The sequence below is a fragment of the Taudactylus pleione genome, unplaced genomic scaffold (genome assembly GCF_031769625.1).
Source record: "Taudactylus pleione unplaced genomic scaffold, aTauple2 ptg000336l, whole genome shotgun sequence".
NCBI lineage: Eukaryota > Metazoa > Chordata > Amphibia > Anura > Myobatrachidae > Taudactylus > Taudactylus pleione.
The window spans coordinates 4,678,016-4,702,805 of record NW_028284737.1 but is presented as its reverse complement, the minus strand read 5'-3'; the positions used below and the strand labels follow the sequence as shown (position 1 = coordinate 4,702,805).

General features: G+C 44.5%; 1 protein-coding gene across 1 annotated transcript in view; it reads left to right on the top strand.

Annotated features, from left to right (window-relative positions):
* The first annotated feature begins 6,774 nt into the window (after positions 1–6,774).
* The window catches only part of ARSB (arylsulfatase B), a 218,570-nt gene continuing 200,554 nt past the window's right edge, over positions 6,775–24,790 (top strand). Inside the window, exons 1-3 of the mRNA XM_088443912.1 lie at positions 6,775–7,123; positions 9,893–10,079; positions 15,197–15,387. Coding sequence (XP_088300038.1) covers positions 6,857–7,123; positions 9,893–10,079; positions 15,197–15,387 — 645 coding nt within the window. The 5' untranslated portion in view covers positions 6,775–6,856. The remainder of the gene's footprint in view (positions 7,124–9,892; positions 10,080–15,196; positions 15,388–24,790) is intronic.

Here is a 24,790-nt window from a genome sequence, read left to right as displayed (position 1 = left end):
AAGTCAGTATACATCTTAATGTCCCAAATAAAAGGTCAGTATACAAAAGTCAGTATATAAAATCAGTATGCAAAAACTTGGGGCTGGGTATTCATCTGTATAACAATCAGATTTTACAAAGGCTCCCCAAGACCATGTTTCGGTGTACCACTGTGTATAGTGGGCCTGACTCAGCAAGGAATGCAGTTGCTTATGCGCACGCAATCGGCCAATTGTTGCGTTCTGCGCATGCATTGCAGTGCACAAACTAGCCGCTGCGATAGGGACTGGGATCGCAGAGGCTATGCAGACCCATGGTGACTGACTGGGTGCGCCGTTTGTGGGTGGTGATGGGGGGTGGTCGGGCGAACGCAGACATAATGCCTGTGTGCTTAAACGCCGTTGCATGGGCCTGAGGCCTCATAGCGTGGACTGAAGTAAGCAATTCCTGAGTGAGGTCTAATCTGCCTTAACTGTGCGTATAGGTCCGACGTTAACGATTGTTTAGCTATGTTGTCAAAGGAATGGGTATGTAATACCGGCAGTCAGGATGCCTCCTGTCAAAATACAGACAGCGGCTTCGGATAAGTATACTTACCCTCCCCCTTCTCCCCTAACCCTCCCTTTTTGTAGCCTAACCTCCTCCACCCCGCACCCTAAGCCTCCTCATTAGTGACTAAACCTAAGTCTCCCCCCTTCGTGCCTAAACCTAACCCTACCCCCTTATTGCCTAACCCTAACCTACCCCCAAAAAAACCTAATGCTAACCCCGCTATGCTGCCTAAGCCTAATACCCCCCCCCCTCCCTGCGGCTAACAGCTAAGACGCCCCCGACTTACCTTGTTCGGGCTGGCCTCTGTCTTTATTCCGGCATCAAGATCAAGATAGGCATCAGTATTTCCACGCCTATATTAAGTCCCATGTCAGGCTTCCACCGTCAGGATTTAAACTGGCGGCATGCCGTCCACTGGTCTGCTAACTACATCCCGTTGTCAAAGTATATGGGTAAGTGGGCGTCTTTATGTTAGGCTGCGATCGCAATGTGAATGCAACATTTACATATCACCGCTGATATTAGCAACTGCGTTGCATGTCAATCACTCAGCGATGGGTCTGCATAGTCACTGCGTTCACAAACCTGATCGCAGCGGCCGGTTCATGCACTGCGGTGGATACGCATGCGTAGACCGCATATATCAACCGGTTGCGTGCAAACGCAGACCTGCGATCCAAGCTGAATTAGGCCCTTAGAGCGCTTGCACTATATTCCTCTCCTTTTACTCATATATTTTTGGGAAGTTGTGTTACCTCACATGTGTATAGCAGCTAGAGGAATGATACATACCCTAGTAGCGAGTACCAATAGTATTCCTAAGCCCATGCCAATGCCAGTCCGGACAACAGCGAAATAACATAAGCCACCTTTGTCCTCTCAGAAAAAATTGCCGCCTGGACCTCGAACTGCATTGAGCACTGATTCAGAAATCCTCAACAGCCTTTGGGATTCACATCATACTTTGAGGGATTCGGAATCTCTAGTGGAGCTGAAACACCTGCAGCTTGAACGACCACAAGGAGGTGTTACTAGTTGTACCGGAGGTGGCTGAGCTACACCCACTCGTGGCATAAGTGTCTATAGGCACTGCATAATCTGGGTCTGGTCTTGTTCTTACTTCTGGACTCTGGCTAGAAGGTTCTCCAGCAGATCTTAAGGTGAAAGATTACCACCGGCATCCATGTTTTGGTTAGAAAATTCTGTCACAACTCACGGACAAATAATAGATACTATTAAGTCCCATGTTGGGCTTCCACCATTGGGATTTAGACCGGCGGCATGCAGTCCGCTGGTCTGATAACTACATCCCGTTGTCAAAGTATGCGGATGTAAGGGGAAGTGGGCGTCTTTATGTTAGACTGAGATCGCAATGCGAATGCAACATTTACATATCACCGCTGATATTAGCAACTGTGTTGCATTTCAATCACTCAGTGATGGGTCTGCGTAGTCACTGCATTCACAAATCCGTTCGCAGTGGCTGGTTCGAGCACTGCGGTGCATACGCATGCATAGACCGCAAATATCGACCGGTGGCATGCAAACGCAGACCTGCGATCCAAGATGAATTAGGCCCTTAGAGCGCTTGCACTATATTCCTCTCCTTTTACTCTTATATGTTTTTGGGAAGTTGTGATACCTCACATGTGTATAGCAGCTAAAGGAAGATACATACCCTAGTAGCGAGTACCAATAGTATTCCTAAGCCCATGCCAATGCCAGTCCGGACAACAGCGAAATAACATAAGCCACCTTTGTCCTCTCAGAAAAAAATTGCCGCCTGGACCTCAAACTGCATTGAGCACTGATTCAGAAATCCTCAACAGCCTTTGGGATTCACATCATACTTTGAGGGATTCGGAATCCGTAGTGGAGCTGAAACACCTGCAGCTTGAACGACCACAAGGAGGTGTTACTAGTTGTACCGGAAGTGGCTCAGCTACACCCACTCGTGGCATAAGTGTCTGTAGGCACTGCATAATCTGGGTCTGGTCTTGTTCTTACTTCTGGACTCTGGCTAGAAGGTTCTCCAGCAGATCTTAAGGTGAAAGATTACCACCGGCATCCATGTTTTGGTTAGAAAATTCTGTCACAACTCACGGACGAATAATAGATACTAGCCCGTACTTTGGGTTTGGCAAGACCCAGTACTGAGGCTTGGAGTCTAATGTGCCAGCGGTATTCACCGGGAACCCCGCAAGGAGGTTTGGACTTAGCTGCATCCGACAAGCAGGTCGCAGCCCTCAGACTTGGTTCACTTTTACAGGTGCTAGTGTCCTCTGGTTAAGAGTGGAGTACAATGCAGGCATACTACGTAGTCGAAAACCTGGGTCAGAACCAAATGGACAAGAGGGTACCAGAGAGCAGACGTAAAAAGGTCACAGAGGAAAAACCAAGCTCGAGTCAGGTCACAAACGAAGTCAAGATCAGAAATGAGCAAACATAATCACTGGGACGCTGGAGTAAGATTTGGGAGCCTATACTTTGGCACTTGTCTAGTGGCCAGGGACTCCCTTTAATAGGGAGGAGTTTGATTCTCGCTTGGCACATTTTTTCATGCAGGTTGGCGCGGCCCCCTACACTACAGCCACTGTTGGAGGCAGGAGATACCGGAAGTTGGAACACTAGCAGCGAGCGCCAGGGACTAACCGCCTATTGCCTCACGCCAACCCGGACCCCAGCACTGCCAGACCTGGTGAGAGCCAGGTTTGGCCGCATTGTGACACCATAACTTTCAGATCATTGCAGTTTTGGGCACTGGAAGACATCCTGAGCAAACTTGATTAAACAAAAATTTTAAGTCAGAGACTCCATGGCCTACTTGGTGGGCACCATCTAGACCCCCATAGCCCTGACGAACTTCAAACCTAGGCAAAAACCTAATCCTGATCAAACTACACCACCATGCCAAATTTGGTGGAGCTAGGTACAAAACTCTGGCCAATTTAGTTTGATAGACGGGTCAGTGTCTAGGTGCATAATATGGGTCCACACGCAGCTTTTTAAGTTTAAATGAAATAAATGGTTCTTTACTATCAGCATACAGGAACAAAAAATAACAAACACCTAGCCCCATTCAGGACACTAACTCAGGGCCTGATTCAGACCCGCTCGCAAGTGGGTCGATGGTGGCACAGTGCGCACGCGCGAACCCCGGAGTGAGCGCAAAAAGCGCTCGCTCTGGGACTCACTACAAAAGGGGCTGCTGTCGATGTTGATCGACAGCTCGCCCCATTTTGTAGGCGTGGCACAGGGGTGGCCGGACAAACGGAGGCGTTCCCATGCGAACGCCTGCCATTTGTGGGCGGCCCCACTGACATCACCAGTGATGTCAGTGAGAGAGCTTCCGGCTCTATTTGAGCCAGAAGCTCTCTGGGGCTTGCGGCCACGAGACCCTACCACAAGGGTCTCGTCGCAAGTCTGATGGTTTTGACCATCGCGACCATCATCATGGCCGCTCGCAATAGCTGTGGGTGGTAACCCAAAACTATGCAAGCGGCTAAGAGGCCGCAACTAAAAAAACCTGACCGCCCTGATTCAGAGCGAGCGCTAGCTTTTTGCGAGCGCCTCTGAATCAGGCCCTCAGTTCTTGAACCATGACTATTATGGACAGCTAGTCTGCAAACGTAACACAGTCACTCAAGTCTCAATCCTGTCTCTCTCAGGTATAGACACAGCCTCCTAACCTTCACACAAAGTCTCTCTTGTGGTCCTCCCTGCCTCCTGCAGGTATGGACACTGGCCTCCTTGCCTGGTTGCCACAAATTCACACAGAGATTTGTGGACCTCCCTGCCTCTTAAGGGTCTGGACACTAGCCTCCTGGCCTCCAGGCACACTGGGCTTTGTTTAGTCCAAAACAAAATAGTCCTGCACAGAAATGATTGTTATGTATAATAACATCAACTCCTATCCCTTTAATTCAATAAATAATTCTATAATAATAATTTGATATGATTGTTATTTATATTTTTTGTCATATTTTCATTGTGGGATGTGGTGCCACCAAACTCATTAAATAAAGTATCAGAAAAGGGGAAAGAGGAGGTGCAACGGGGAATCTCATTCTCCTCTTTCCCCTTTTCTGACACTGGGCTCTGTAGCTGCCACAGTTCCAAGGGAGTTTCCAATGCACAATCCCAAGCAAAGTGAGCTGTTCTGAGCCACAGCTGCTCCAAGAGTCCTCTTTGATAAAGCCCCCATATTGGAGCGAAACCGGTCAAAGATTTACTGCCAGTGACAATATATTACAGTAGCTCTGCTGCCACGCTACTGAAACTGGGATCTTGTGCTGTGGAAGCCTAATAGACTGAGGACCTGAGTCAGACTCGGACGCTAAGAAGCGTTCGCTTGTGCATGCACGAACCAGTGCAAAGATCGGGAAGCGTTCGCTCGTTGCGCATAGACTGCCCAGCAGAGTGAGTGACAGGAGAAGCCGTTTGTGGGTGGTGACAGGGGCAGGCCACTAGAAACGGGGGAGTGGAGGTGTGAACGCAGGCATGCTTGAGCGTCTCAACGCCGTTTCAGAGGCGTGCATAATTAAAAGGAAGCGTCATTGTACACGTCACCTGGCTGTTTTTTACACTCAAGTGATCACAGTGCTTGAGGTAGGGTATAGTCAACCTCAAGCGCTGCGTTCGCTTCCGATGGTACCCAATACCGATGCTTTCATACACTTCCTGGAGATGACGTGCGCTAGTGGGTGTATTAAGACAGGCTGGTGGGCATCTGTATACACAAAGTGATTGCACACCAAGACATAGTGGGCATGCTTATGCCTTGCCGTCACTTAGCAGAATTTGCATACGCTGGGTGCAAAAGAACGCATCTAGCTAGAGGGTCTGAATGAGCTCCTGAGTCTCAAGCTCCATCAACACATATATATTAAAGCGGCTGTGACTCAGAACAGCTCACTTTGCTTGGGATTTCCGCCGGTTCGGAAAGGCAATGCATTGGATTAAGCGAAAAAGATTCGCCTATGAATGCTGTTGAAAATAAGTGCAGAATTGGGGTGTTGGGGTGCACACTTGTGGGAACCACCCAGCATCCTTGGGACAGTCCCCCTAAGGTAAACTGTGTCAAAAAAGTAAAAAAAAACCCGTAAGAGTACTTTCATTTTGGGATAAAAAAGAAAAACAAAGTTAGGGGACAAACTTAAAAACTAGCGAAATAGACTCCAGTGGGGTCCCCAAGTATCCCCAGGTGTGTTTATGATTGCAGGTGTTTGCGGCAGGTGGATTTTTAAAGTTTTTAAAACTTCACTTTAGCAACTTCAAAATATGCTAGCACCCATTTTCGTGTACACCAAATTTGCTGGGGCTACTTATTTTTGACAAAAAAAAAAAAAGCTAAATGCTATTCTTCACCAATTCTGCAAAGACGCTAATTTCTAACTATTGAGAGTATTTAAAGTACCCCAAATAGGCCTGATGAAGGTATCTATAGTGTTCCCCAATGTCAGTGCATCTTTTGGGGGGTGTCAGGCTGATTTCCCCAATTCTGACAGGAATTTTCGCCAGGTCCGCATTCGCCAGGTTCCGTTTTCGCCGATTTCGAATGGAATACGGGGATAAGCGAGAACGAGCGCAATACTTTTCTGCATGGAAAACCAGCGATGACGGCGGAAACTCCGGCATGCGAAAAGTCCGGGACTTTTCGCGTCTAATTGAATATGCCTCTAAATTGCAGTGTACAGTATGAAGTATTGTATAGTATTCATTGTATGCGATGCCCTGCAACAATGAGCCCAGCCTAATGTTTCCTCTGTGTATAAAGTCCTGCAATAGTATATACATTATATATGAAGTGCAGCTGGTAGGGTGGTGCAGGGCAGGACTCCTGAACCCGCAGAATATAGGACGATTTACCCACATTCAATATGTGGGTGCAGGGCCGTCGGTACCGGGGATTGGTCTGCAGGACTCCTGCACCCGCCTAAGGTAGGACTCCTACCTTAGGCGGGTGCAGGTCAGGAGTCCTGCAGACCAAACCGTAGTAGCGTGCAGGAGGTCAGAAGGTGCGGGGACGGAGGTACCGGGGTTGGGGGGAGATAAGGTAGGATGTGCAGAGGAGGTAGGAGTGTGCCGGGTAAGAGAGTGCGGGGCGGGAGGTAGGATGTGCAGGAGGTAGGAGGGTGCGGGGCGGGAGGTAGGATGAGCAGGAGGTTGATGAGTGAAAGGTAGGAAGATGAAAAACGGGTGGTTGGAGAATGGTGGGCTGGAGGTAGGAGGGTGCAGGGCGGTGCCGGAGAGCAGCCTGCCCTGTGGCCAGTTCCTTGAGTTGGTTGTTCCCCTGGCGGCTGCAGATAGCACCTTCCTGTCACCATGTCAGGGAAATGGGTGCTTCTCCTCAGCTGGATGGGTGTGATACTCTGCCAGGCTGCCCACAACCCCAGCCAGGCTGTCCCCCCTCCCAACATCGTGTTTGTACTGGCTGACGACTTTGGCTGGAATGATGTCGGCTACCACGGCTCAGAGATCAGGACTCCAAACCTGGACCGTCTCTCCGGGCAGGGAGTGAGGCTGGAGGGGTATTACGTCCAACCCCTGTGCACCCCGTCCCGCAGCCAGCTGCTCAGCGGCAGGTATCAGGTCAGCGCTGCATGTGCCAGGGATCTATGTGTGCCATGTGTATCATGCCAGGCTGCTCATGTTACTCTATGCATGCAGTGATTACGTTCATTGTAACTATTCTCCTTCTGTTTAATGTCATATGACTTGATTAGTCACATGACTGCTAGGGACAGCTTGTCTGAGCCTCTAGGAGGTGCATGTCTGAGCCTCTAGGAGGTGCATGTGTTACACGTTACTGGCTGTTTTACTTTTGTTTCTAAAGGGACCTTTCTCAAGAAGTTTAGTTCCTGTTTTATGCTTTTTAACACCACAGTTATATATACTTTCATTTTATACCCATACTCTAATAAGGTAAATTTTTTTTATTTTATTAATTTATTTCAAATAGTCTTGAGAGTCTCTTTTCTAGCAGGTTTTCTGTAGCTCTTTTTTCTGTGGTCTACACTTTTGGATGGTCTGGGAGGGATGTAGTTATCAGATCGGTGGACAGCGTGCCGCCGGTCTGAATCCCGACCCTGAAAGTCTAACTCGAGACTTAAGAAAGGTATCGAAATACCGACGCCTATCTTAATTCCGATGCTGGAATCCAGAAGGACGGCACCCCGAACAAGTACGGGGCGCCCTTAGCCGTTGGGGGGGAGTGTTAGGTTTAGATAGTGTAGCGGGGTTAGGTTTTGGGGGGGAGGTTATGGGGGAGAAGGGGAAGGATAAGTATACATACCTGACCCCTGTTGGGATACCAACCATTGGGATGCCACTGTAGGTAATTTGACAGGAGGCATCCTGACCAGGGCCGTAACTAGGGTAGTGCGACCAGTGCCATGGCACAGGGCACCGGGTGCTGTTTGTGCCTGTCAATTTTCCTGTTTATTATCATTCTCACTTGTAGCTTCCTCTTCTTTTATCCCCAGCATCTCCTGGCCTCCCCTATCTCTTCCCTGGCCCTTCCCCATGAGGCCATGGCCCTTATTCAGGTGCATTATCTTATGTCGCTATTTAAAAAAAAAAAGGGGGGGGGCACCAATACTCTCTCTGGCACAGGGCACCAAAAAGTCTAGTTACGGCTCTGATCCTGACAGCCGGCATTACATACCGATTCCGTCTGCAGTATCCTGAATTGCGCAAAGTTCTCTCTAGGGGGGCCATTTATCATTGTATATTTGTGGTTTAAGGTTTACAACAAATATTAAGTTTCCCCTGGATATATGAAGGAGGGACCGCAGCAGGTATCTCCGGTACCTGCTGTGATCCCTCCATTCCCACTGGCAGACGCATCCCCCATAGTTTCTATGGGGAATTCGATGCTGCCAAGTTTACCAACAGCCGGAATGCGATGCATTCCAGATATTGGACCCCGCGGCTACCGTCATCTGAAGATGGTGTTAGCTGCTGTAGCCTATGGGTTACACCGCGCGTAATTAGTCGTCTGGGGGATCCTCCAGAACCCTCCCCGGCAATGTCGGCTGTGTATCTGCAGTCAGTGTGACTGCACATGTGCAGCAGCCTCAGCAGCTCTCCAGTCACATTGCCGGTACGGGCTCCTTTTGAAGCCCGTGTCCCTGCATGTGCCGGATGATAGATCCGGGCGATATAATCGCATATTGCAATGCGATCATGGGCGATAATGTCATGCCCAGATCACATTGCAATAGCAATCATTAATAAACGGGGGCCTAGGAATGGCCATCGGAAACCAATAGTTGGCAATCTTTAATGTTCCCTATTTTTGATGGTTCATCTGATTGCTAATTGCCATTATTGTGCCTAGCTTTTCTGCACACATTTCCGGGTGTCACTATGTATGTGCACTGAATAACCATCAATGCTTAAACCTTTTGTTACCTTTGATGGCGGTAACACTGCTGCTATTCAGTGGCCATTTTGCGATGACCATCCCTAGCTCTCCCGTGCTCCCAGCGGATTAAACCTGCTTTATGGATCTCTTACACTTCCACAGTAAAGTGGCCGGTCCGGGGGCTTTATTTCATTATTTGGTGCAAATGAGGCATTGGGATCCTTCCCCTTGCTGCCTGATGGCACAATTTGCAGAAGGAGAGAGCAGCAATGATGCAATTACAGGGCAGAAGGGTTTCACTTCTCGTGCAATAGAAACAATAGCATCATTAACAATCAATTCAGTATGAGATAATAGAAAAAAAAAGTAACTACATAAGGAGACTCAACTAAAACGGAGGAAACCTTTCCAGGAGACAGGAGGCAGGGCCATGCCCATAAGAGCTAGCGTTAGGCCTGGCTCTCCAGCTATTGTGAAACTACAAGTCCCAGCATGCTTATTAGCTAATCGGTAGGAGGGTATGCTGGGACTTGTAGTTTTACAACAGTTGGAGAGCCACAGGTTGGCCAGGCTTGTTCTAGAGGGACGGGAAACCAAAGGGAGATGATGGGGTGGAGGAAAACACGTGGGAGGGCAGGTGGAGCTAGTGGATAGATTAGTTCGGAATGGGGAGGGGAAGGAAAAAGAGACAATGGCGATTTTGTTTTCTTGAGTATTTTTTTTAATTTTTGTGTTTCAGCTACTCTCTATTAATGAATATTAGGAAAATAAAACTTCACTGCATAATCTGTCGCTACTTGGAACAACGCCCCATTCCGGATTGATCCTAATAAGACGTCTGGTTTACTTGACCCCAAAATGTATATATTTATATCAAAGCCACCTTTGTATATTGCACTGACTTTCCTTTAAACATGACCTATGATGATACTGCAGTGTCTGATTAATTTCTAATGTTTGTTTTTCTGTTTTTTTTTTTTTTTATTCCAAAGATTCGGACAGGACTACAGCATCAGATAATATGGCCGTGTCAGCCCCACTGCCTGCCTCTTGATGAAAAACTTCTGCCGGAGTTACTGAAGGAAGCTGGATATACCACGCACATGGTGGGAAAATGGCACCTTGGCATGTATAGGAAAGACTGCCTGCCAACCCGTAGAGGATTTGATACTTACTTTGGTGAGGTTCATTTATTTTTTTATATATAGTCTTATAAATCTGATTTTTTTTTTTATGCTATTTCTAAAGGGAATCTACGCAATATAGCATGGTTTCTCAACCATGCTATAAATCCGACTAAACTGGAAATATGTGTCATTAGTTTTCTTGTATTTGCTACCCCGGTTGAGGCACAGGAGGAATGATTTGCAGAGCTCTCGGGTGCTGGAAGGGATTGGTAGAAGAATTGGAGAGAATCATACTGTTACACTGATGAAGGAATCTATATGGACTCGGGAGTTGCGTCTCAACTGTCAGGTGTAGTGACAGAGCTAGGGTTATGAGCAGTGGCAGATTCAGATATATTCCACTGCATTCCAGGCTGTTTTGCCTGTAGCTGTTAGTTGCATTGATTCTTCCAAAGATATTTCAAGTGTCCAGATGCTAGGCCTACCCTCATCATCTCAATGATGGCTTTTCCAAATGACTACTTGGGATTGATCAACAGTGTGTTTATAAGGTTGCCAGGGGTGTTCACTAGTTGTCTATAATAGAGTTTACTTGCCTGGCTTTTGTGTTGAAGTTATCTTCTGAAGTTCCTGCTTGTTACTGACCTTGTTCACCTGGATTATCCTTGTCTGCTGTCTGCTTTGATCTGTGCTTTGCTGTATGGGAAAGGGTCCTGCAGTAGGTGAAGGCTGCAAATCGTAGTCTAAGGATTGAGTAAGAGTCTGACGTGTTACATTACAGTCACCGGCGCCTTGCACCTTGCATCTGAGGTAGATGCTATATTTACTGCCAAACTGGCTTTAGCATTGCCAGAATATTGTGTCCGTGTGCCAGTGTCTAGCGTTACCTAGCATGTTCCAGACTAATCACAAGTGTTCCAAACCTTCAGCATTAACTGCGACTGTGCTTCCTTATAACTGGCTTCCAAGTGTCCCAAACTTCTTGTATTAACCCTGACGATGTTTGCTGATAGCTCTGGCCTCCAAGTGTACTTAACCCTGATCTACGTTACCGACTGTTTCTTGCCCATTCTGTATACTGGATTTCTGAACTTTACTTTGGGCACAGTTATCCACCATCTTCAGATGATCAGGATAACAGATGTACTGATCTAGTGCTCATTCCTCTGATAACACACATTGAGGGGTATTCAATTTGGGAGCGAAAAGTCCGTGCTGGACTTTTCGCTCCACATCGGAGATTTTCCTGGGATAAAGTATCGGGCACACGCCCGCTTTATCCCAGTATACAATGTAAAAGCTACGAAAACGGGAAACTGCGAAGTGGGATCTGCGTAAAAAAACAAATTTTTCCTTGAATAAATTGTAGGACCCCCCTAATGTTGTAAAAACATGGGGGATCACTATGGGTACATCTGTTTTAGCCTGCAAATGAAAGTCGGGGATTTAAATAGCCGCAGCAGGTGTTTTTTCCCAACATTGAAGAAGTGTTGCAGAAGAGCACTTAGGTTATTTTTTTCGGTTTTTTAAGTGGTCCCATCAAATTTGGGGTGCATGAAAATGGATACTAGCATATTTTTATGCCCCTAAAGTAAGTTTTTAAAAATAACTATGCACCTGCCGCTAATAGCCTATTCTAGAATACACCTGCCGCATATTTGCAGAATAGCCATGAACCTATTTCCCTATTTTTAAACAATTTTTTTTCCCATTTTTTTATTTTTTTCACCCCAATTTTTAAATACATTTTTTGGGGTGTCCCTATTTTTTTATTTAACTTTTTTTGACACACTTATTTTTAAAATGTTATTCCCAGGGGTGCAGGCTATTTTTTTCAAGCCTGCACCCCTAAACCCCAATTCTGCATTTTTTTTCCGCCACCTATTCAGTGGTGAAAAGTTATCCCCGTTTTTTTTTCGAACCTGCGAAAAGTCTTTGAAATTGAATACAGTGTAAAACCAAAACCAGCGAAAATGATGTAATTTTTTGCGAAATTATCGCAAAAAAAGACATTTCGCTCCATATTGAATACCCCTAATTGTCTGGTCCCCAATCACTGGGGTTCAGTAATGAATATAAGAACACTGCAATCAAATTGCAAATATCATTACACTAGCACTGTATACTTATGATACACTATCCGGTGTCTAGTTAACATTTTTTGATAAAGAAAGGGGTTATCACTTGGTCCTCCTAAGATCTCTCTTGCAGCTACTCTTTTCACAACTTTGTTGTCGGTGCTTATTCTCACATCCTAAGCATGTATTAAGCATGTTGTCCGTGTAGAACTTGTAGAAAAGGAATTTGAAGACCGTGGGCTGGAAGCTTAAATATTTCAATCAAAACATACTAATATATCATACTTTCATGTTGCTAGATATGTAGAGATCTGCAACAGTAACAAAAACTATCTTTCTTTTTGTTTTGTATCCCAGTTATGTAGCCATACAGCTGGTACCACCATAATATGGAATTTATTGCGCTTATTTGTTTTCTGATTTTACCGTTTCAGCAGCTCCAAAATATGTGAATTTCCCAAAGCTTATCTCTTTAGTTACTTACCATTGCATCATCCAATTAAAGCACAGTGGGCTGCTGGGGATGTAATAATTTTGTTTTAGGCTAAATTCGAATTTGCAACAGCTGGTAATATGTCCTGTGTAATTATATTCTCTCTATGGACCACTTCAATTAGGTACAAGTTGGGTCCTGCGAGCCTTTCTCACGGCGAACTCGCACTGCGAATTAAATTTGCAATTCATTTCCAAACTCATTGATTTCAGAGGAAATTTTCATTTTTTTTGTGCGCTCCCTCCTGAGCAGGTGAAAAGGTATGGAAAATCTTTATTCTAAGGTAAAAATGTCAGGACAAGGTTCAGAACTTCTGGTACACCCCTCCCCAATGAATAATCAAGCACTCGGAGAGGTTTAAATAGCATCATTTTGCCAAAAAAACATGTCAGTTTTCAGGGGAATTTTTCTAAAAAGTTCAAAAATGGGTTTAATGATGTGGGTCAGGGCACGTTGAGGTGTAAATAATGTGGGTCAGGGCACTTGGAGGTGTAAATGATGTGAGTCAGGGCACGTGGAGGTGTAAATAATGTGGGTCAGGGCACGTGGAGGTGTAAATGATGTGGTCAGGGCACGTGGAGGTGTAAATAATGTGGGTCAGGGCATGTGGAGGTGTAAATGATGTGGGTCAGGGCACGTGGAGGTGTAAATGATGTGGGTCAGGGCACGTGGAGGTGTAAATAATGTGGGTCAGGGCACGTGGAGGTGTAAATAATGTGGGTCAGGGTATGTGGAGGTGTAAATGATGTGGGGCAGGGCACGTGAAGGTGTAAATAATGTGGGTCAGGGCACATGGAGGTGTAAATAATGTGGGTCAGGGTATGTGGAGGTGTAAATGATGTGGGGCAGGCATGTGGAGGTGTAAATGTTCTGGGGAAGGGCACGTGGAGGTGTCAATGATGTGGGGCAGGGCACGTGGAGGTGTAAATGATGTGGGGCAGGCATGTGGAGGATTTGTATTAATGGGAGAGGAGTTTTTGTACTTGCAGATGAGATAAGTGTTTACTTCAAATTTTTACAAACGTATATAAAAACACTGAAAAATATCTATACTGACATTTTTCTGTACCCCAAAATGCTGGAAAGTCTTCAATTTGCTGAAAACCCCTTGCTATAATTTTTCAGTCATTAATAAAAAGAGCAAAAATCAGCCGGTTGAGACCTTTTAAGAACCTACAGTACTACTGGCCAGTAACAGCCTTCTGTATGGTCCTGCTATCTCAGTTGTCCCTTTTTTGGGGGTCCAGGATGGTTTTTCATGCACAACTGTCAGGTCGCATTTTATAGAAAAGTTGTGCAACCTTGCCGCGAATACTGAAAATTGCCATTTCTAATTGAAGAACGCATTTCTTGGGTGCGTGCATTTGTGTGATATGTGAGTTTCATGAAGTAAACTTGCTTTCCCTAATTGAATGGACCACAATATTTTATTCTTCATTCTTTTGCATAGACCTATCGCATTTAAATATTGGCCTTTTAAATTTGCCCTTGTGCCCTAAATGTGACAAGCATGAAGGTAATACACTAATGTAAACACAGCTTTAACATATTAGTTACTTTACCGTGTATATGGGATCAATGGCTAGGCAACAATAGTGGTGTGATCTTGTCTTATAAATCTGTGCAAGTTCTGTAGATAATTAACTATATGAGTATCAGTTATGTTGTATCACTAAATTTGCATTACAGGAAGGAAGATAACGGAGAGTCGCAGACCATACTGTCCCAATACCACATGTTTATTCCTCACGCTACAAAATAAATCGCACTATACATGGTTTCAAGGTTCTTTTATTACTGTTATGTCTAAAAGTCAGCGATCTATACATGAACTCATGCTTACAACTTAATCCCATTTGATACTGCAGTTTCATGGACAAATGGCGTGTGATGGGATTTTCATCCCCTCCCTTACCTTCCATTGCCTTACTGCTGGTTGATATGTAAGTCTATTACACAGGTAGCTATAAGTAGGGAAAACATATTCAGTAACTTCTCAGATCTCAGTATGAATACTCATTTGCAATGCAAGGGGGTAACATGCTGGCAACGTAATGTGGTTTTCCATCCATAATTTAATTTTACATCATACCCCCAGTACAAATAAAGATTACCCAATTCTAGCAGTATGTTTTACTGTAATGAGCCATATGTGATCCCGTTACAGCATGATGGCTGAAGAATGCCTTTAAGGTGAAATTATTGCATAATAGTAACATGGTCAGATGATGTAACCAAGATTGTCCTGAAGAAGTGGATCTGGGTGGAAGCTTGTGCTTTGAAAATGGCAGGTTTCTTACTATTAATAATGATGATAATAATAATAGTAATAATATTTATTATTATTATTATTATGTTCAGCATGGCCATTTCCCAACACACATGGGAGGTGCACTTAAGAAGATGCATGAAAATAAATATTGTGCACTAGTGAATGGTATGGAAACTGTTTGGCAGTATGGGAACCTTGCTTGATCCTACCCTTTATATATAGATGGGGCAAGACGTGGTAGCAATGTAGTAATAAGGCTGATAAAGATGACAGCAGCCACATCTTTACTTATACCTTTTCTGACTCTCTCTTTCTTTGTATTACAGGATATTATACGGGCGGTGAGGAATATTATACTCATGAGAGATGTTACACAATCTTAGGGCTGAATAAAACAATGTGCGCTCTGGACTTCCGAGATGGAGAAGCAGCGGCCAGAGGATATGAGAAGAAATACTCCACTCACTTGTTCACGGAAAGAGCGATAGACCTCATAGCTAATCACAAGCCTGACACAGTGAGTACTGTACTATATGAAGTAGTAACAATACTGTATCATTCTGCTCTTAGGGTATGGAGACCCTGAGCCAACATGCGGATTACCAGGCATGGCATCAATATTGCTCCCATAAGATAATTGTTTTTTCTCCTTCAGCCACTAGGGGACACTGGAGTACATACAATGGGGTATAGCTAGGTGAGTGAGTGGAGCCTGGCACTGGCACTTTAAATTTCTTTAGAAGTGTAGCTGGCTCCTCCCCCTCTATACCCCACCGACCTCAGTTTTAGATTTGTGCTTGAGTAGGATGGACATGTTAGGGCTGTCTCCATCCATTTTTACTTTTATTTTAATTTTCATTGCTTGATATCTATCATATATTTTGAGACCATTCGGTCAGAGCTTATGCCTAGGCAGCATAGCGCTAGCAGGGATGCTGTGTACCGGGATGGGGGCGGGGCTTATCGGCGGCATGACAACTCCCCCCCCCCCCCCCCCCCCCCCCCCTTCCCGATTGAATGGACCAGAGGGGACTTCAGCTAAGACTTTAGAGATCCCCATGGTCCCGGCCATACCTGTAGCCCAGGAAGAGGCTGGACTATCTCTTCATGCAGGCGTGTTTTGACACGAGGGAACATAAACAATAGTTAATGTTTTCCAGATAGTCAGAGACAACATTGCTGTACAGTTTTATTGTCCACTCTATCTCACTTGAGATATATATTAGAGGGTCAAGGTAATCCGCCCTGTTGTGTGTGTGTGTGTGTATATGTGTGTGTGTGTGTGTGTGTGTGTGTGTGTGTGTGTGTGTGTGTGTATATATATATATATATATATATATATATATATATATATATATATATATCTCTGTATGTGTACGTTCTCAATATAGCTCTCTCCCTAGCCCAGTTTCTTTAGCTAAAAATGGATGAACAAGATTCCCACTGTCCCTACCTACTATCTAGCGAACCCACAGCCAAGGGAACAGGCTTGGCGGAATCGGGGGGGAAGAAGACCCTGTTGAGGGTTAGCGCTATGGTGATTCCGTGAGTCTTAGCATGAGGTCTCTTTGTGCGACGATACATGTCTCCAATACCAACTCTTCTCTTCTAAGTCTTCTACACAGGGTGCAGCCTATCCTGAAGCAGCTCCAGTCTCAAGACCAAGTTGTGGAGAGTAGAATCTCAGACTACCCATGGATGAAGATGGTACTTTACATACCTGAGGGTGCCGGTGTCTGCAACACTTACCACTGGGCAGACTGTTCTGGTCACTCGCAGGTAAGGGGTTCACTCAACCTGTTCCTAGGCAGACACTTGTAACAGAGACCCCTTTAAAACGGGCTCACTGTGCGACTCGCACACCTGACAATAACGGCTTTACTTCTATGCCAGCAGACACCTGTCTCCTTAGTGTACCCCCTGTCAGGTCTGGTTGGCGCCATACCGTTAATTGCTTTCCAACATTTCATATTATTTTTACGTCAGCACTTCACTGTGATTGGGTGTACAGAATCTACATCTGCTTCTATACAGTATGGTAGTTCTAATAATTCTCTATTCCCCTATGTCGGATATATCTTGTGAGCCAATCCTGGGATTTTTAGTTCCGTCTCTAATATTTTTCCCCTTTTTGGAGTTACTTCACTAGTGGGTAGAGTAATACCTAAAGTATTTTTTATGTCCATATTCTACCACAATCGTTATCCCTCTTCCAGGAACGACCATCAGTGTCAGCCATACACTGTGTGTGTTTGGGTCATGTTCCAGTATTGCCAGTGTAAATCTCTGCAGGTTGTTGGTAGGACTGTTTTCCCCAGGCTACAATTATGGTTCCACATGTTTCTGTTAGAAGCTTGATTCCTCCAACTCTGGGGACGATCTTCTATAGCTTTCATTTTGTATGTTCTTCAGCATACAGCAAGTTTTCAACAGTATCTGTTGAGCAAATCCGAGGTTGTGGGTTCAGGCCTCACCTGGGAAAAATGTATTCTGTCTCTGGTTCCCGGGACTCGGCAGACTAGCCTCCACTGCTATGGTCAGTTTGTCATGAGTTCGATCCCCCGATATTTTTACCTCTATCTATTCCTACTGCATTGATGGGCATTCTCATATGTACACCCCTCGTTGATAGAGTTTTTAGTTCAAGGGAGTTCCTTTAGGTCACTTTAGTGGGGTTATATCCCTTCTATGGGTGATATATAGTGTTCTTCATCCTATCCCTCCTTCGAGTGGGTTCACTATTATTTGGAGAATTAATTAGTCTTATCAACATGCCCAGACTAATCATCCAGCGCAAAAGAACTCCTTTTCTGAGTGCTGAGTGTACTCGCAGTGTTGCTTCTCAGTGGCTGTGGTTGGCTTAATGCTGTTCCTTTCCGTCTTCTGGGATAGAATGGAAGGAAGCGGTGGTCTGCTGAGTGCTTTGTTTTTTGTTTTTTTTAATGCAAGCTCACCTCTCCTGGGTACCATGCATTGTCCTTTTGCACTATGGGTCGTTCATTCTCTTCTCTAGTGACTTCCTGCGTGCATCTTTTTTGTTTTCTAGTCCCAGGCCTTGGTGTCCTGGTTGCTGTCTAAAAAACAAATAAAGTACTCTTTATGGCTTCTTATGGGTCCTGCTACAGTTGGAGCTGCTATGGAGGAGGAGAGGTTTAGGTTTCGTAGTTCTGTAGCTGCTATCCAGGATGGCCTTGGGGCAGGTAATTGCTTCCTGACCTTGGTGTTCTAGGTTCTTGAAGTATTCTTAGTTTCTTCTGGTTCCCCCTGGGGGCAGGTGGCGTTAGACTTTTTATTGATACACATGTGATCCTAGCTTGTGTGTTCTACTTGGTCCACGCCCTCTCTTAGAGGTTCGTGGCAATGGTTTTCAGAATTTCTTAGCACAGCTCCACAACCATCCTCCTGGTGGTTCTGGATTGGTATCACTGAATGTGGTTTTTGGTTCTTCCATAGTTTTCTCGCAAGCCACCCTGGATTCTACCATGTTGGCTGGATCTTCGTCAGCAGGGTCCATTCCTGTTCCACACACGGTTGCATCTGGTTACTGGTTTGGCTGTTACAGCCATGCTCCTGATGCTTTCCGGTAGCCCGAACATTGCTTTCTCTACAATGTGGGGTCCAGGAAGCCTGTGCCGTCAGCACGCTTCTATCTATGTGGAAGTCTTCTGGCACTCAGTAGGAACACCGTGGTTTTTTCCAATACTTCCTTCAAACCGTCCCAAATTTTTCTTATTTCCTCCAGGTGGCAGTGGTTCCAAGTCTTGGCCTGGGTCTGTTGGGGATGTAGTTTACTGCTGCTTCAATTTTCTTTTGCCCTGCTACCTATACTACAAACCTTCTGCAACTTGGATGTCCTTTCCGCGATTGGCTCTTGCCTTCGCTATGTAGAGTCAGAGCCTACTGCGGTGTCTAATCTCTCTGCCAATTTTATTTTTCGGTACACCTGGGTACTCTGCATAAAGCCAGCCTCCTTTTGGAAATAGTGGTATCGACCTTCCACGTTTATCATCCTTGTGGCTCTTCTTTGGTTAGCTACGGCTTCTTCTTTTTTTGAGTCTTGTATTTGTATTCTGTCCGTGCTACCACAGGGTTTGTTGGTGCACTATGATACACTCTGTGTTTTTGGTGGGGTTCGCAAGGTGCTCCTGTATAGTGCTTATGCCTGTCTTGCCATGTTGCTGTTTGGTCCTCGTTTCACACCTTTTTCTGGTTTACCGTTCTCTAGTGACCCTAGGTTACTGTTGGTCGCAGAGTTCTGCAGGTTTGCCAGCGCGTTCCCACCTGTGAGGTCAACTTTGGGACATCCCCATTGTATGTACTCCAGTGTACCCTAGAGGATGAAAAAGAAAATAGGATTTTGGTACTTGCCGATAAATCCCTTTCTCTGATTCCATAGGTGAAACCGGACGCCTTCCCATCGCTGTTCCTTACAGCAGGGTTTGGCAGTTTTAGCTACTTCTTGGTTAACTATAGCTTGCTTTTTGTTGTCACATTGTTGGCCGTTTCGGTCTTCGACCTTTTTTGTTGGTTCCTCCTTGTCTCTTCTCCTCTGTTTATTCTTTCCATCTCCACTCGGGCATGGTTAATCTTAACTGAGGTCGGGTGGGGTATAGAGGAGGAGGAGGAGGAGCCAACTACACTTTTAGGTGCCACTCACTCACCCGTTTACACTACATTGTATGTACTCCAGTGTCCCCTGTGCAATATGAGAAAGGGTTTTATCTGTAAGTACCAAAATCCTATTTTTATATCTATTCAATATACAGAGTGGTCAATAAGTGTGGAAACACTCTTTTATAAAAGGAAATGAGTAAGGAAATAATAATCCAGTGTCTATACATATGATATGGGAGTGGGGGAAAATTTTTAAGGGTATGTCACCCTTATGGTGGCCATCTTGAAATTGCCCATCTTGGATGGTTTAGGATAAGGCTTCGGGGGAGATGGGACAGTTAGGGTTGGGCACTGAGGGAGAGTTAGGCTGCGGGGATGGTTAGGGTTAGGCTGCCAAAGTGGAAGGTTAGGGTTAGGCTACGGGAGGATTGGGTTAGGGGAAGGGTTAGGATACTTACCTGCATGCGTTGGGATTTCCACCGTTGGGATTCTGATCGTTTGCATTACTAGCGCCGGGGTTGCGTATCAAACCCTATTAGGCCTTGGCAATACTGTCAATGAGGCAACATTTACTTATAGTTACAGCTGATGTACCCGGTTTCGCCCACGTAGACCTTATATATTTACTGTTTCCATTTCCATCTTCCCACTCCAATAACACATTAATCCTTTACCTCTAAAGTTATGCATCACTGCTATAGTAAGAAATTTATCCTCCCTCATCTCTGTAGTAACACCTTTCCCTCCCTTGCCCGTGCTGTAGCACATTCGATATTCCCCTCCCTCACCTGTGTAGAAATACAATCCCTCCCTCACACCTGTAGTAACACATTACCGTCACTCACACCTGTAGTAACTTATTCCCTTTCCTCTGTCAGATATCTGTCCAATCTGGCTGGTTGGAATGAAAACCTGGTAATGTATGGGAGCAAATGACAATCGTCCATTTGCTCACAAACACTGGAAAATAGCCAAAAATGGTTGTTCAGACAAATTGGTTAAAACACACAAATTTAACCAATTTGAAAAAAAAATGTTTGTCCTTTTTTCAGTGTTTAAAACCATATGATCGACTGTCATTTGCTCCCATACATTACCAGGTTTTCATTCCAACCAGCCAGATTGGACAGATATCTGACAGAAAATTGTATAGTGGATGCCCATCTTAAGATGTAACTTTTGATACAGGTGGGTATATTTACTAAGAGGTGGCATTTGAAAGGTGTGGCTTCTCATCTGTTCTGGTAGCTTGAATTAAAAGGGCAATAATATTAAACGACTTTGATTTTGCATTTAATATTATTACCCTTCTATATCCCTAATTCCATCACTTAGTAAATATACCACAGTATTTCTTATCTTATAGGGGCCAGCGGTATGCAGTCCTCTACGTACATGCAGGCCCCAAGCTGTCTCACCTCCCATATCTGCAGCATGAAATTCGTAGTGCAAATAGATTTCACAGTGGGGGTATTCAGGCCCTACTAACGGGTCCCATGCCAAGCACTGCCCTCTCACTTGTGGCTAAAACTGAATCCATGCAACAGTGGCTGGTAGAGGGTGAATGCAAAGAGGGGGTGTTAGAACTGGAATAGGGGCATTAGAACTGGAATAGTCACTAGTCTGTATTTGCTATTGTACTCAATTCCCCTTGCTTCTGGGCACATCCAGTTGCAGGCATGGCTAGAAGCATGTTCCTGGGTGGCTTGCTTTATTATCTCACCCAATTAAGTGACCCGCATACTTCCAGGTACTTGCCCATGTGATCCATTATGATCTGGCCTCTATTTAAACCAAAGCTACTAATTTAACTAGTGCTACAGGCAGGAGTACTGATCCACCTTGTTTTGGACTACGTTAGATTGCTTGTGCCCCTGACCATTGGTTTTGATTTACATTTATTAACCTCTGCTGTCTGACCCTGACACCGGATTTGTATTTTTATTATATACCTGAGCTAAGAAAAACGCTAAACCCTAAAGTAGCATGTTTGTACAAACAACACAACCAACGTTTTAGGCTGTAGGATTTATTTATTAAGTAACAAGTAATAATCATGGAATGTGGGTGGACTGAACTCTCCAGTTAAAAGGAAAAGGGTGGTCTCGCATTTAAAACGTTTTAAACCTCAAATTGTTTCTACAAGAAACGCATTGGCAATTAAACAGTGGATGTACACTTAAGGCATCTTGGTTGGGACAAAGTATTTCCACGGATTTTGAAAGAGAGACTCGGTTGCTATAATATTTCATAAGGATTTGCAATATACCATACTGCAATCAGTACTTGATGCTAACGGTCGCTATATAATTTTAGATGTCAAATTTAGGCGAGCTAAATATACACTAGCTAACGTTTATGTCCTGAATAATGAAACAGCTGAATTTTTACAGAATATTACCGACATGTTAGCTCAACGTTCTAACTTTCCTCTTATAGTGGGAGGAGATTTTAACTCCAGTAATGATCCTATTTTGGATAGGCAGCCGGTACCCAGATCCCCAGGCTCTTCTTGGAAGCAAGTACAATTCCTCAAAACCACTTTACGGATATTTGGAGACTTTTAAATCCATCCGATAAGACATTTACTTTTTTTTTCAGGGGTTCATCACTCTTGGTCTCGCATAGATAATATCTTAATTAGTGATTCCCTGGTTACTCAAGTACATAAGATGGATATTCATGATATCTTGGTATCAGACCACGCTCCAATTTCTCTGTCCTTGACTAGATTAATTCGGTTGGATGGGATGAAATTTTGGCGTTTTCCAAGTTACCTATATCCATCTACAGAATTTCGTGATTTTCTGGGTCAGAAATGGACAAACTATTTAGATGATAATATTGAGGCGTGGGATATGCCTACATTATTTCGGGGCGCATCAAAAGCAGTACTCGGAGGACATATAATCAAAATTGTAGCTAGACAGAAAAAAAAGTCAAATGCTCAATATAAGACCTTATCTGAAGCTTTGAATAAAACATTGCAGGATCACCTGACCCTTCAAACAGAAGACTCTTTGGATTTGTATATAGTATACAGGCTAGACAGGTTTTAAATGATTTCTTGCTATCTTGAACCAAACGAGATTTGTTATTCTCCAAACATAAATATTTTAAATGGGGAAATAAAACCGGTAGATTGTTATCCACAATGGCTAAAAAGGAAAATTGTGTAATTCGTTGTGAAAATTCGTTTTGTAAATGCTATTAAAAACCCACAAACTGGTGATATTACAGTTGAATCATCAGAGATCTTGAAACATTTTGAGTCTTATTATACCAATTTGTATTCTCCTTTTGATCAGGCTAAACATGATAAACTAATGCAGATGCTAATGTTCCACAGCTCTCTTGCGAACAGTCGGACTCTCTTGCAACATATATCACTCTTGAAGAAGTTGTAGCAGCAATATCAAAATTACACTTGTGTAAATCTCCTGGCCCAGACGGGTTTATCAACTAATATTACAAAATTTGGCACACATATATTGTTCCCACATTGGTTGAACTTTTCAATGAAGTTATAAATCAAAAAACTCCATTCCCATACTTTAATTCGGCTCACACCATACTGCTCCCTAAGCCCCAGCGTGATCCTCAATTATTGGAATCTTATCATCCCATCACATTACTAAACACAGATAGACTCCAACTGATTCTTCCTCAACCACGCTTCCTCTGAGGTCTCCGGCGGCCATTTTATCTCTGTGTGGTGCATCGCAGATCTCCTAGGATGGCAGTTGGTCCAGTCCCCTTGCGTACCTCGCCTATTGGGTCAGTGTACACAGTGCTATAGCCTTCCCAGACACTGAATCTGGGCAGTTGATTGTAGTGCCATTTGCAGTACATGCCTCCCATCATGACCCTCTCCAGGGGTGCAATGCTCTGGGGTCCTGGGCTTCCCTGGTAATTTATGATTGATGGAGGCTCCAGGGAGGGGGCTGCAGTACAGTCCAAAATTCAAATAGGGGAGTCACACCAACTGCCAGTGAGTCCCAGCCAGTGATGTTTGGCAGTGTGTGAAATGACAGTTGGTGTGGCTCCCCTGTTTAAATTTTGAACTGTGCTGCAGCCCCACCTCTTACCAGGGAAGTCCAGGAACAGAGCATTGTGTCCCTCCTGGAGAGGGTCATGTTGGGAGGTATGCATCTGTGGAAACATATACAGAGTGAGGCTCATGTAGTGTTGGACATCCATCTATTGTTTTGAGTCAGATACACCTTTTCATACTGCATCTACATACCATAAATAGTGCATATACAGTATGTCCGTATTCAAAGTTTGGCACCTCTTACGCTTATGATTTATTAGGCATGAGGAAGGGAAGGAAAGGGGGTGTGTTCTCATAATTATGACTGATGCAGACCTGAAGGCAGGTGCACCTGCTTGGAGATGTATCTCTTGCAGTGGCTGGAGTGCTGGTGCAACCATACACAGTGATGGTGACAACCAGCAGCACGAGCTGGTCACTTCTGATTGGCTGATTGTGTACTGAGATCTCTAGCTGAAAGAGCTTTAATCCATGGGTGTATTATAATGGGTACAGGGTATGCAGTGCGGACCAGCACCGCACACCCTGCACCCATACTTTTTTTTTTTACTTACCATTCCGATGTCCCATGGAGTAGCGCTACAGAAAACACCTGGAAAATGACTGCCGCAGCCATGATCTGCGGATGCGCAGTGGACTCCTAGCACACTCTAGTGCCCAGAGTCTACCACTGCTGTCAGTTCGCTGACGGCAGCCGGGGAGATTGTAGGAGGCATCGGACGGGGAGTGAACACGGGTCCTCTCCTCTCTTAATACGCCCCTGCTTTAATCATTAGTATCTCAGCTATGTTATATCAGGTCATCAATTCACATTACTTATACTGGCCAAACACTATATTTTATTTATTTATTCATTAACAGTTTCTTTTATAGCGCAGCATATTCCGTTGCGCTTTACAATTGTAAACATTAATAGAACAAAACTGGGTAATAACAGACCGATATATAGGTAAGAAGGCCCTGCTCACAAGCTTACAATCTATAATTATCTGTCCAATCTGGCTGGTTGGAGTGAAAATCTGGTAATGTATGGGAGCAAATGACAATCGCCCATTTGCTCACAAACACTAGCAACCAGACAAAATGGTTGTTCAGACAAATTGGTTAAATCTAACAAATTTAACCAATTTGAACAATTGTTTTTATCTGTTTTTTCCATTGTTCAAAGTCGCGTATCTACTTGCCGAATAAAATGAGCGATTGAACGATAACGATATCGTTACCGTTCAATCGCTCATTAATCGTGCATGAA